Source organism: Centroberyx gerrardi, chromosome 18 (assembly GCF_048128805.1).
Source record: "Centroberyx gerrardi isolate f3 chromosome 18, fCenGer3.hap1.cur.20231027, whole genome shotgun sequence".
Lineage (NCBI taxonomy): Eukaryota > Metazoa > Chordata > Actinopteri > Beryciformes > Berycidae > Centroberyx > Centroberyx gerrardi.
The window spans coordinates 25304480-25318083 of record NC_136014.1 but is presented as its reverse complement, the minus strand read 5'-3'; the positions used below and the strand labels follow the sequence as shown (position 1 = coordinate 25318083).

At 42.2% G+C, this 13604-nt stretch overlaps 1 protein-coding gene across 2 annotated transcripts in view; it reads left to right on the top strand.

Moving 5' to 3' along the window:
- Positions 1-13604, top strand: part of vta1 (vesicle (multivesicular body) trafficking 1) — a 77608-nt gene that overhangs the window by 16566 nt on the left and 47438 nt on the right. For both annotated transcript variants that reach the window (XM_071897113.2, XM_071897112.2), the window contains exons 2-3: positions 31-125; positions 8357-8484. In XM_071897113.2, coding sequence (XP_071753214.1) covers positions 31-125; positions 8357-8484 — 223 coding nt within the window. The remainder of the gene's footprint in view (positions 1-30; positions 126-8356; positions 8485-13604) is intronic.

Here is a 13604-nt window from a genome sequence, read left to right as displayed (position 1 = left end):
GTCCCCCGCCTCCCCTCTCCTGTCCTGCAGGTCGTCTCTACGCTATGCAGACGGGCATGAAGTTGGACAGTAAAACACCGGAGTGCCGAAAGTTCCTGGTCAAGCTCATGGACCAACTGGAGTCGGTAAGCTAAGCCTGCTTTAGCCCTGTTCCCCCCCCTGGGTCCGGATGCTGTCCAACCCCTCGGTGCCTAGCTAGGTGTGCAGCATCAACTGTTGCTGTAGCTTAAGTTACTACAGTCCTGGAATAACCAGGATACCCACACCATTCACCCAATGTATTGTCAAGAAGAGTAAATCCACTCCACTATATCGCTCTGGTAGGTCAAAACATAGTAGCCTGTTTGCCCAAATGTTTCGTTAGCATTGCCCAAACTTAATATATTCCATATCTCATCAAAACTGCTTTGCTCGCTCCATCTAAAATATTCACTGGTGGAAAATCTACATGTTTTTTCATGCATAGATTAGCCACTGCAGTTGCACACATTAGTGAGAGTGTAACACTGGTTGAGTGAGCATCACTCAGTATGAGTTGAAAAAGCAGTTTGGTTTTACCTTGGAACAAACTGTGGAGGGACGACTCAACAACTGTCAGGCAAAATACAGGAAAAAATACTCGTTTTGTTTTATAGACAACTGACAAAAGGCTTAGAAAAATAAAACAGACAAAAAAGTAACAACCCCTAAATGGGAGAGGAAGAAAAACAAAAGCCAATTAAAACAGTGATACCCCCCCTCTCCAAAAAGAAAAACTAAAAACTAAAATCTTTAACTGTCCTGTAAGGAGAGTAAGAATCTAGAGCTGATCCTGTTTAAAAGCCTTCGATATGATTAAAAACTTTTGCTACTTCTTTGCATACTTAGTGAGTACTGTATAATGTCAGCTGATCACACTGTTCAGCTGACTGTCTGACCTGAATTTGGCTCCTGATGCCCACGTCTTGCACCGTGAGAAAAAGAGACGGCTAGAGCTGCAGTCAATTAATGTCTGTTTTGAACTTGAGAATTGAAATATCTCAACTTTCAAAATGTCCCTCTATGCCTGTTCCTAGAACCACTTTCTGTACAAATCAGCATTGTTAGATTTTCAGTAATGCAAGGAAATTTTACTTCTAATCATTATCTTCTTATTTCACCAGTTTGCCTTCTATTAAACCCCCAAAATCCACCGGCCTTGCTAGTGCTAAAGGACAGCAACTAAAATTAAGATTTTTACAGACTTGATCCTCTATATTTTACAGTTATTGAATGATAAACTTTATGATGTAGTGTTTTGGAAATGAACTCATTCTTCAAGATCTCCTTACTTGGTGGGGAATTCCCTCTGGCCCCCAGCTACATGCTGCCAAATTTGAAAAATGGTATAGAAAATGAGTCTGATCATTGCCAGGTCTTACAGTTTAGAAACTGGAGAAAAGTGTGTGAACGAAACTGAAGAGATGGAGAGAAAGGCTTTCAATCCCCATATTCATACATGGCTACACATTATATGTAGCTGTAAACCTGCTGGCATTTGACATATTGTGATACGCGTTATGAAGAATAATGTTCATGAGTTATATGGTCTAGATGACAGTCATATTACCCAGCCACTACATCATACATCATACTGAACACCGACCAAAAGTGCTGCATGGGCTTTTAAAATGTAGAATATATAGGAACCTTGTTAGCAGTGGAGCTGTAGCACAGAGAGCTGCTGGCTGGCAGTAATGTCACCTTTACCATTGGACCGCATGGATGAATGGCTCTTTTCTTGCAAAACACACTGTGGAGCTCTAAGTCTACTCTACTGTAATGAATATGCACACACACACACTCACACACACACACACACACCTCTATTTTAGCAGCCCCTCTCTAAAAGGCTTGACATTTGCCTGTTGTGCCGTAGCAGCCGGGCCGATGGCAGTGGGCCTTTTCAGAGGGATGAGGTTTCCCTCCTCGGAGAAATTAACTCGACGTCAGCAGGGCAGATCGGTGTTGCTCAAGCTGTGGCGTGCGCCCCCTAGTGGTGCGGTGTACAACAGGGAAGGAAACTATCTTTTTTTGTCACCCATGAATTCCAAAAAATGTACCAACCTCTTTCGCTAAACCGTGATTCATATTCATATTCACGTTTTTCTCTTCAGAAACTCTTTAGAACTTTAAAATTGTTCAAAGAAAAGTGATTTTGTTAAAAAAAAAAAAATAGATCAGTGTCAGTGTGCAGGATTTACTGAGTTTGAGTCTGATAAAAGGTTTTGATTCATGGATCAAAGATTACCTGCAGCTCTAAAACACCTGGTTCAGAAATCCGTTTTGGACGCTCCTCTCTCTTAAGAAATTAATTGCAGCCTCTGCTATTTGGAAATTGCAGAATATTACATTCATTCTTTTTTTTCGATTAATTGTTCAGCTCTACACCCAAACACCTTTTTTTTTTAATACAATAGCGCATCCAAATGATGGTTGGTTACCTGCCAAAGCTGCTGCTGGAGCTGACGATTTTACCAGCTTCAGACAAAATTAATGATAATTTTTGCCGGCGGTAATTTCCCACCCTGCTGCACAGAGATAAGCAGAGAGAGAGAGAAGTTTCTTACTGACCTTTTGATTTCTCTTGCGCCTTAAATACTGTACAAAATATTCATTGGTAAGAATGGAGGCGTGCAAAAGTTTGAGTTCGAGGATTTAGCTGATAGTCTCTCTCTCCGTCTCCGTCTCCCATTGTCTCTCCTCCTCTCAACATTTCTGTATCTCGCTTGCTTTTTTTCACATTTTCTTGCGCTGTCACTCTCTTCTCTCACCCCATCTCACTCTCTCTCTCTCTCTTACACTCACACACCGACACACACCGTCGATTACTGTCGAGTCGGGACTAAATACCAGCTGTGTGTGACTTATTAAAGAGGACATTTATCACCGGACACAATTATGTCTGAACTTCTCTGGAAAATGAGGCCGTTTGATTGAACTTTGCTGAACAAATCAGGCCGTTTGATTCTATTTTCTTTGATGCGGGGTGTTTTCTTTTTTAGCCCGTTATCAATGTGTGACTCAGGGGGGTCGGACAGGTATCCAGGTGCACCACGCCAGACTGTTAAAAATAAGATTATTCCACTTCCTCAAAGGACTCTGAATCAGCTGAACATTCACATGAAAATACACCCTGTCTACAAAAAAAAATTCGCTTTTTATAGAGTCAATGTGAAGACGAGGGGAGGAGAGGAAAGGGAGGGAGGAGAGATGGTGGGACAAGTGAAGCGTTGGGTTGGGCTGCAGAAAATATCTTAATCACCATGTTCACTACTGCAATTCCCAAATCCCAAGAAGCTGCATTCTGCCTTTTTTAAAGGGGTATTGTGTTGCTGACAGCTTCTGTTAAAGAAGTTATTTTGATGCCGTGAAGAATCCCCGCACGACAAATCGGCTTACATGTTAAAAAATATCTTTCATTTTTTACTCAATGAGCAAATTCTAAGCTCTGGCATCTGATTTTTGAACATCTTTTTTTTTTTTTAAAGCGCTAGGAAAAGAAACGGTGCAAAAAATGCTGTGTATTGCAGTGCAACGTTCAGCAAATTCATCACCTAGTGGAGAGGAGAAGAGAGGAGAAGAGAGGAGGTGAATGGGTGTGTGTGTGTGTGTGTGTGTGTGTGTGTGTGTGTGTGTGAGAGTGTGGAGGGGGGGGCGGGGTGATTATAGAGGGGAGGAGGAGACATGGGGAGGGAGGAGAGAGGAGGCAGGGTGAGGTGGGAAGTCCCGCTGTGATGTTTGACTTGCTTTGTGGATCGCTCAGAGCCAATTCAGAGAAGCTCTGGACACAGATGGAAACACGCACACACACACACACACACACACACACACACACACACACACACACACAGGGAGAGAGCTGCCCCCTTGAGCCAGATTTTACAGAGGCACCAGGGATCTTCATTACTGTCTTCTACTCAGGATGCCTCTCCTCTCTCCCAGCAGGACACACATCCGCTGCTTTGATGTGTGTGTGTGTGTGTGTGTGCCTGTGTTGTGCACGCATGTGTGTGTGTGTGTGTGTGTATGTATGCGTTTGCTCATGTGCATGACCGACCGTGAGTATGCGCGTGTGTGTGCGTTGTGCACACTTGAATTTGTTCGCAGGTTTGTGTGTGTGTGTGCTTGAGTGTGTGTGTTCTTGTGTGTGTTTGTTGTGTGTGTCTTTCTATTTGTGCACCTGAGTCCATGTGTGTTTGTGTGTTTAGAACCAAACTATTTCGAGAGACGATAAAAATCTGTTTTTTCACACCGATGCCATGCAAAAGCAAATCTTTATATATATATTATTAGGTTTTAATGGTTGTTACTTGGTTGTTGGTTGGTTATTAATGGTTCTTATTAGGTGTGTGTGTATTCTGTGTGTTCATGTGTCACGGTATCTGCAGGTCCTTTTTAAAAAGTCTGGAAAAGTATTAAAATGTCTTAAATACATTTATTATAGGTCATATTTTTTCCCACCATGTATTGTCTAGGTTTCTTTGTGCTTCATGTCCACTCTAAGATTCATACAGAACAGAACAGGGTTACTATAAAATTGACCGAAAATTGACTTGCAGTAATGTTCCTTAACAATTAATTTCCTGGTGTCCTTTTTTTTATTCTGCCCATTTATAGGTTCTGGGCTTTCATTAGTTCTTTGTTTCTTTATCTTGGTTTTTAAATTGGTTTTAGATTCAATTCCGGGTGTCTTTTAAAAGGTCTTCACAGCTCTTAAATTTGGCTTTCTGAAACCTGCAGACACCCTGATGTGTGTGTGTGTGTGTGTGTGCGTGTGTGTGTGTACGTTCCACTCTGAACTAGCCGGTAGTCGTGACTCATCTCCATGGAGCGAGCGAGTCGGCACTGAAGCCGCAGCCGCTCGTGTCTCTCTCTCTCTCTCTCCCTGATGACCTGGCTCATACTGACACAATACATGCTGGACTCATTAATTCTTTTTTTCCACCGTCATCACAGGCTCACAGGAAGAATCCCCCCCGCCGAAAACCCAACTCTCCGAGGCTTCGCTCTCACTGGGACGGTGGAAACTCACTTGTCTGAAAAATCAGTTTCATGTGGTGGCGGGTGGGAAGTTACCACCAGCCACCAGTCGAATCCTGCTAAATATAGAAGTTTGTCTACTGGGGCAGCCGCAGAAGTCTTTGCTGCTCTACCAGTCACCTGATTTTGATCTAAAGGCTTCTGCTTAAATGCTTGAAATTAGTTTCTTAGACAAATATAAATAGTGAAGTTGATCCTATGTATGAATTTCTTTCCAAAGCCTTTGCCTTTCCATCAAGGCAAAGGGCGGCTGCTTTAACGAATCTAAAATATAAGATAGTTTTGATTTGTTTAACGCTTTTTTTTGGTCGCTGCATAATTCCATTTGTGTTATTTCACAGTTTTGATGTCTTTACTGTTATTCTAAAATGTGGGAAATAGTAAAAATAAAGAAAAATGTGGTGCGTCCAAACTTTTCACAGGTAGTGCATATTCTAATAATCGAGTTAGTTGGTTCAAATAGTAAAAGCAGCTTGAGAATACCTGTCACACACACACACACACACACACACACACACATTATTCCTTATACGTGTTCTTTTAATAGCCAATTCCAGGAAATTGTGATTTTGTGACTGCAGCAATTAATGCAAATTCAGCCAATCCTAGCAACATTCGCAGCAATTTCGCTAAATTAGCGCAAAGAGTAGCAATTTGTGCTGATAAGGAAAGCACACACTTTGTTTCAGCATCCGACGCCTCTGTCAGCAGACAGTACTGATGTCCAGCTGCTCCGTTGTCTCCTGTGTTGTCGTGTTTCCCACCCGCTGTGAACGAAGCGAACGCTAATCACATCTTGACAGACTCTTTCCATCTCTGACATGTGACAGCTCTGCTCTACGTTCGCTTCTGCCCAGCTGATGGAAACGCACCTCAATTCAGTTAAAATTCACCTGAAACTTTCTTGGTAGTTGGATGGAAACACAGGTAGAGGCTGAGAGAGAGAGAGAGAGAGAGAGAGAAAGCCCGGTCCAGTAAGTTTCCTTTGATCCCAGTCTCTCTGTTCACTGACCAGTTGTCCTTCCTCTATTCTCCAGTGAGCCCAGTGGTTTTACATTCCTCTGCTACTGTATACCTGACACACACACACACACACACACTCACACACACACTCACGGTTTGATTAAGCCGGTGAACAGTGTGTCTATTCAGGCTGGTCAGGGTCCACCTGTTGGAGGGAACCAGTCTGTTTGCCTTAGTGGTTTTACAAGAAACCTGAAGCCCTGCTGGACACTGTAACACTACAGAGAGAGAGAGACTTAGTGAGCAAGTCTATAAGGAGTAGTATGTGTGTGTGTGAGTGTGTGTGTGTGTGTGTGTGTGTGTGTGTGCGTGTGCAAGGCAGCAGTGACTTGTGGATTACATTTACCAGCCAAGACAAAAAGAATGAGAGACCCAGAGAAAGAAAACGATGGAGAGAGAGAAAGACAGAGAGAGATCATAACATGTCAGGAGGTTGGATTGACAGAGTCTCTTACCTTAACGCTGAGAGCGAATGCAAAAAAATAAAAAATAAAATTAGAGGTGGCGAGAATGCATGAAAAGTCAATGGAAGGAGGAGAACAGAGTGAAATATTTGAACTCAAGCAAGAAATGTGTCAGTAAAGCATAAAGAATAAAGAACAGCCACAGAATAATAGAATAAAAAATATACTGCTGAAGCATAGTGTCAAGTAATCTACATTTAGCTATGTTTCCATCCAACTGTCTAATTAATTTTATGCAAACTTTTGAAATGTCACAAAAAATAAAATTTGAATCAGGAGCATTTCCACCATCTGGGCTGAAGTGAATAAATAGTTTTTTCTTAACATAAAAACATGCATCTACAAGAAAAATAGAAAAATATGAATTGATTAGTGCTCGTTAAGTAATTTTCTTTAGTGTTGGCTAATGTTTGCTGTATTTAATTCTTTCATACGAAGACAAAAGCAAAGAAATGCACTTCGCCGATAAAATTTGAAAAAAAAAAATCCTACTTTGAGCGAAACTTTCTTGCACTTTTTGGGACGTTTTATTGAACTTTGCCGTTTCCGTTCAGCTTTTCTAATTTGCCACATCATAAGTTTCAAAGAAATACTTGCATTGAAGCTCGGCCACCGTCTTATTATTCCCCGCCGTTGAGGAAAGAAGGCGAGAAAGGCGCCGACCGAAGCCGCCGATCAGAATGACCGGGGCTGCAGCCGGATTCTGCTGTGTCATGCGGCGTCATCGGACCGTCTCGCTGCTTATGTTTCAAGTCAAGAGATCAAAGTGAAGCGAGTGGCGCTCTCTGAAAGAAGGGTTTATTCTGAGTGTGTGTGGCGTCGTCCTGATGAGCAGACGTATTCTGTGTCGGCTTCCTGGTTCGGTGTCATCAAGCTTCTTCTTCTATCTCTTCTTTCTTTTTTTTTCTTCCCTATATTGCTTTTTGTCTATTTGATTTCACTCCCTCGGGGGCCAATCTGTCGAAGCCTCACACTCGCTCTGTGGATGTGTGTGTGTGTGTGTGTGTGTGTAATAAGAGTGTTAGAGCGAGCATGTGTGTGTGCGCATGGGTGTATGTATTTGTGAAAGAGCTTTGTGCAAATTGCTAGTCTTCACACTCAATCATTATGTGTGTGGGGGCGTTTTAGTGAGCGTGTGTGTGTGTGTGGACAGGTGTGTATACGCGTTGTGTGGACATTCAGGTGTTGTGAGTGTGTGTGTGTGTGTGTGTGTGTGTGTGTGTGTGTGTGTGCAATCTCTATTTGTATCGATGGTCTATGTGAAGTGTTTTGCTGTCAGCCAGTGGCATTTAGCTTAATGGTTTTAAACTATTGACCCTATGTTTTTTTTTCCAGACACACACAGCAATTTTGACCTTTCACAATAAAAGTCCCGAGTCCTGAAAAAGTCCAGTTATGGTCCTGCGAGTTTGACCTTTCACAATAAAAGTCCTGAGACCTGAAAAGTCCAGTTATGGTCCTGCGAGTTTGACCTTTCACAATAAAAGTCCCGAGTCCTGAAAAAGTCCAGTTATGGTCCTGCGAGTTTGACCTTTCACAATAAAAGTCCTGAGTCCTGAAAAGTCCAGTTATGGTCTTCCGAGTTTGACCTTTCACAATAAAAGTCCTGATTCCTGAAAAGTCCAGTTATGGTCTTCCGAGTTTGACCTTTCACAATAAAAGTCCTGAGACCTGAAAAGTCCAGTTACAATCCAAATAAAAAATATCCCACTATGTATTGCTTTTTAAGTGCATTGATGAAATTAATGTTTTGATTAATTTTTGTGTGTGTGTGTGTGTGTGTGTGTGTGTGTGTGTGTGTTCTCCAGATGAAGAAGGAGCTGGGGGACAACGAGTCAGTCAGCCAGGAGGTGGTTGGTAACGCCCACATCGAAAACTACGCCTTAAAGATGTTCCTCTACGCCGACAACGAGGACCGAGGGGGACGCTTCCACAAGTAAACAAGCCATGTTTGTTTTGACACTCTCTGGTCTGGTCTGATCTGGTCTGGTCTGGTCTGGTCTAGTCTGGTCTGGTCTGTGGTGTTATCCATGTCGGTTAGCCGTGGTTTTGTTAGCAGAGCTTTCTAGTGTTTTCTAGAGAAGAGAAACTGAGGTAAAGCAGAAGGATTTCTTTCACTTGTGGTCTCATTCTGGTTTTGCCCACAACTTCCCCTTCCTTCCTTTTTTCCACTCCTTTCCTCTCTTCTCAACTCATCTTCTTGTCTCGTCTCGTCTCGTCTCTCGTCACTTTGCTTTTCCTCTTCTCTTCTCTCATGTCATCTCTGATCTTCCACTCCTTTCTCTTTCTTTTCTTCTCTTCTTTTTCTCCCTCTTCTCTCGTTTTCTTCCCTCTCTTCTCATCTCCTTTTCTCTTTTCTTTTGCTCACCCTTCTTTTTTCACTTAATCTCTTCTGTCCTCTCTTCTCTTCTCTTTTCTCTTCTCTTCTCTTCTCTTCTCTCCTCTCCTCTCATCTCTTCTCTCATCTTCCCCCTCTTCTTTCCTCTTTTCCATCGTCCTCTCTTCTTCATGTGCCATCTTCTCTTTCCTTTTCTTCTACTCTCCCTTCTTTTCTTCTCTTCTTTTTCTCCCTCTTCTCTCGTTTTCTTCCCTCTCTTCTCATCTCCTTTTTCTTTTGCTCCCCCTTCTTTTTTCACTTAATCTCTTCTCTCCTCTCCTCTCCTCTCTTCTCTTCTCTTCTCTCCTCTCCTCTCCTCTCCTCTCCTCTCTTCTCTTCTCTTCTCTTCTCTTCTCTTCTCTTCTCTTCTCTTCTCTCCTCTCTTCTCTTCTTCTCTCTTCTCTTCTCTTCTCTCCTCTCCTCTCCTCTCCTCTCCTCTCTTCTCTTCTCTTCTCTTCTCTTCTCTTCTCTTCTCTTCTCTTCTCTCCTCTCCTCTCCTCTCTTCTCTTCTCTTCTCTTCTCTTCTCTTCTCTTCTCTTCTCTTCTCCTCATCACTATTTTACCTCAGTTAGTCCTCTGCTGTACTGTGATGCTGTGAAGTCAGTCTGGGTTTCCAGCGTTAGTTAATTAAACATGTTCCTAATTAGAGAACTAATTAATTTTGCATGCTGCCTCCCTCCCAGCTAACCTCCTCACCCAAGTGATTAGACTTCCAATGACTGTCACATCTGGCCATATTTTAACATGATAGTTTGCAGCCTGCCAGACATACTGCATTGCTCGCACACACACACACACACACACACACACACAAACACACAGTTTGTCACCGAAGACTAAAGACTTTGTCGCAAATCCTCTCATACCATTTGTCTCTTAGCAACAGGCCATGATTCATGCAAAGCCCTTGTGTTTGTTTGTGTGTGTGTGAGTGTGTGTGTGTGTATGTCTGTATGTGTGTGTTTACATCTGTGTGTGTGTGTGTGCCTGTGTGTCCGTATGCGCACTCATGCATGAGTGTGTGTTTATGTGTTTGTGCGTGGCTGTGTGTGTGTAATGGTGTGTACATGTTTACATGTGTTGTATCTGCACCCTTATAGTGCGTGCAAGTGTGTGTGTGTATGTTTACGTATGTATGCGTGCGTAAGTGTTTGCATGCATGTATGTTAACGTGTGCATTGATATGCATGACCTGGTGCGAGCGTGTGTGTGTGTGTGTGTGTGTGTGGTAACAGCGATGACTCAGCCACTCCTCCCCTCTCCTCGACACTCGACCACAATCGTTTCATCTCTGTCCGTCTGTTTCCATCCACACTGGAGGTTTGGCTTCACACTGAGGTTCAAAGTGGCTGTAATAAATACTGTAACAGAGATGATTTTATTCTGTTATGTAAAATGAGACTTCAACTTCCTGAAGCAACGAAGACGGGAACCGTTGTGGATAATTCTCATCGACGGTTCTGTTTTTAGAAAAGAAAGTGCATGGGCCGTCCGCTCTGCTTATTGTTTCTTCTTCACTGAGGCACACTGCAAAAAACCTCCGTCTTAACAAGTCATTTAGTCTCATATTCAGTCTTCAAATCTTATTTTTCTTAAACCAAGAGAAAGATTCTGCCAGTGAGGAGAGATAACTCCACTTGTTTCCAGTGCAGCTTCACTTGTTTCAGGAGTTTTCTAGAACAGAGTGTCAGTCTGTTGAAACCAGTCAGAATAAGGCAGATCACTGCACTGCTGTCAAGAAAATGACTCTTGATTCTACTAAATTCTTCAAACAAGTTGATTTGCATTGGAAACAAGTGAAATTGACTAACCCCACTGGCAGATTTTTTCACTTGCTTTAAGAAAATTATGATTTTCAGGACTTAATAACAGATTAAATGACTTTGTTAAGATGGAGATTTTGAGAGGGAGACAGAAGGCGAGATAATAACTCCAGTAATATCCATCCAAAAGTCAAGCAAATCTTGCACAAACTTTTAAAATGTTGCAAAAAATAAATTGCAAATTATTGTCATGTTTCTATCAGCTGGGTTGAAGTGAATAAACAGGCTTCCTGGATGTCAAAAAACATCTAGGACAAAAATCTAAAGAGTCTTTCAAGAATCGTTTATAGGGTTAATTCTGTCATAATTCTTAAATCTTTCTATTTAATTCTTCTGATTTAATCGTTCTATTTAATTCCTCTGAGTCTGTTTAATTATCTGATTTAGGGATCCCACTGGTAATGCAGCTTCTGGAACAAGAAGGATTTTAGAGAGCTGTGTCCCCCGACAGGGAAAGTGAGGGAGTTTGTTTACGGGAATATAGCAGAATGTATTTTCCAACTTGTTTCACACATTCATTGCATTAGCTGGTGGTTTTCAGCCCAACTGGAGTGGAAACCAGACTGTTCACCACTTTAGAAAAACAACATTAGCAAACCAGGACGGAATAAAATGTTCAGGTCATGGAAGCACTCATGGAAGCGACCCTGGATTAGTAATGGGCAAGTTGTTGTTGTGTTTTGTGCTTTTATACGAAAATAAGGGAATCCACTTGGCAATATTCTAATGCACCAACTAATTGGCATACAACCACAATGGAGATTTTACAGACAAGTCCAAAGCCACTTTTGAACTGTTAAGCTATGAAATTGAATCATTCATCGGGCCGATTATGCCAAACCTGCGTCATTATTTATTTGACAAACGTGTTTCCTTTCCTATTCATCACATAATATATTAAACAACAAAAACATATATACTTAAAGCGAGTATAAAAAGCTTTTCGTGGCAATGCTGCAGAAGTTGTTCGAACTTTCCCGTCTCCATTCAGCTTTGCTAATCAGAATTTTGTGTGCGTTTCCAGTAGTGACATTTGTTTTTTCATAAACGACACAGCATTTGTCAACACAAATTGTATAGGACTGGACTACAAGACACACGCTACAAAACTTGAAATGCATTAGAACCCATCAGGCTTCCCTCAACTCAATTTAATTCAGTGCAGTGCAGTTCAGTGCGGTTCAATGCAATTATGTCAAGTCCAAACAAAGCTAAACCAAACCTTATTATTCCATGATAATTTTGCTGGCAGACAGCGAGTCAATAACTCACTAATTTATGAATTAATTTAACATTTATTAACGGGGTTGGCTGAGCATGTGTGCTCTCTTTCAGCAGCGTCCTATTTCACATTCATTCAGCTGCGCACATCCAGACCCGGGAGCCGTCCGGTGAAGTGCTGCTGAAATGCCTTTGCTCAAGTTGTGGGAGGAGAAAACCTTACCGATTTCCCCCAACCAGATTTTCCCAGCCAGTCCGGGGACTTGATCCTCCCGAACTTCTGGGGTTCAAACCATAGACTGTAAAAACAATTGGACGTAGTGAGTGTGATGTCACCCATTGGCTTCTGAAGGGCTGTTTTGAAGCCTGGAGATTGTGTTTACAACCACCGCCATGTTGACGTTTTTTGGCGCCAAAGCGAGGCCGAGGGTGGAGTTTGGCTTGTCTGCAGAGCCGCAACTCCGCCTACTATTGGCCCAAAATCTTCAACCTGTCAATCACTAACCAAGCAACCCCGTTTTATATCCTTTATATCTGTTGTATGAAAATCGCCATACGGACAAACATTAGAAGAAGTGAAATTAGCTACTGAGATCATAACATCTTGTCGAAAAAATGTATTGACTTCATATTTTAAGTGAGAAGTTGTGTTGTGGTCCCGTTGACTTCATGGAGTTGGGCGTCTTTTTCAAGTCGGCCTCTAGCGGATGTTAGTTACTTCAGTATTGGCTTCAAAATTCACCCGTGGTTTTGGCCGCTTGGGGAGGAGAAAACGTTACCAATTGCTCCAACTGGATTTTCCCAGCCAATCCGGGGATTTGAACCCCCAACCTCCTGGTTTCGAAACCTGCTTCTCTAAGCTCCAGAGCCCCTAGCAGATCCCTTGGAGAACTGGACTTAACTAGGTCAGGAAACCAGTCTCATCAGAATCCACTGACCAGTCCGCTTCCAGCTCTGATGCAGCCTCTTTATCTTGTGTGTGTGTGTGTGTGTGTGTGTGTGCGTGTGCGTGCTTACATATGTGCATTCGTATTTACTGATGATATCATTTCAGTATGTGTTTTTCCCCCTGCTGTGATAAGTGTGTTTTGACAGGAGTGAGCTGAAGTGTGAGTGTTTTCTCCTGTGGATTGGGTGCGGTTTGAAGTCACGTTAAGGCTACAATGTCGAAATACCAAAACATCAGAACTTTTACCCTCCGAAACAAACACGGCCTTTTCTTCCATTGTCAGCGCTACCCTTTCCACAGAAACGGGTTCATGTTGTAGAAAGACAGGCGAGAAGGAAGGAGGGAAGGGGAAGGGGAAAAACGTCACATTTCATTGTTGAAGTTCCACCTTTTACTGCATGTTTGTTGATTTACTGAAAAACTTTGGTTCCTTCAGACAAGTTTTGGTCTCTTTTCAAACGTTAGAAGTTACAGCAGATGGACTCGTAACAGCAGACGACAGACACTAGAGTTTTATTGTACAATACACTGCCAGTCAAAAGTTTGTAGTAAAGACATCAAAACTGTGAAATAACACAAATGGAATTATGCAGTGACCAAAAAAGTGTTAAACAAATCAAAACTATCTTATATTTTAGATTCTTTAAAGGAGCCGCCCTTTGCCTTGATGGAAAGGCAAAGGCTTT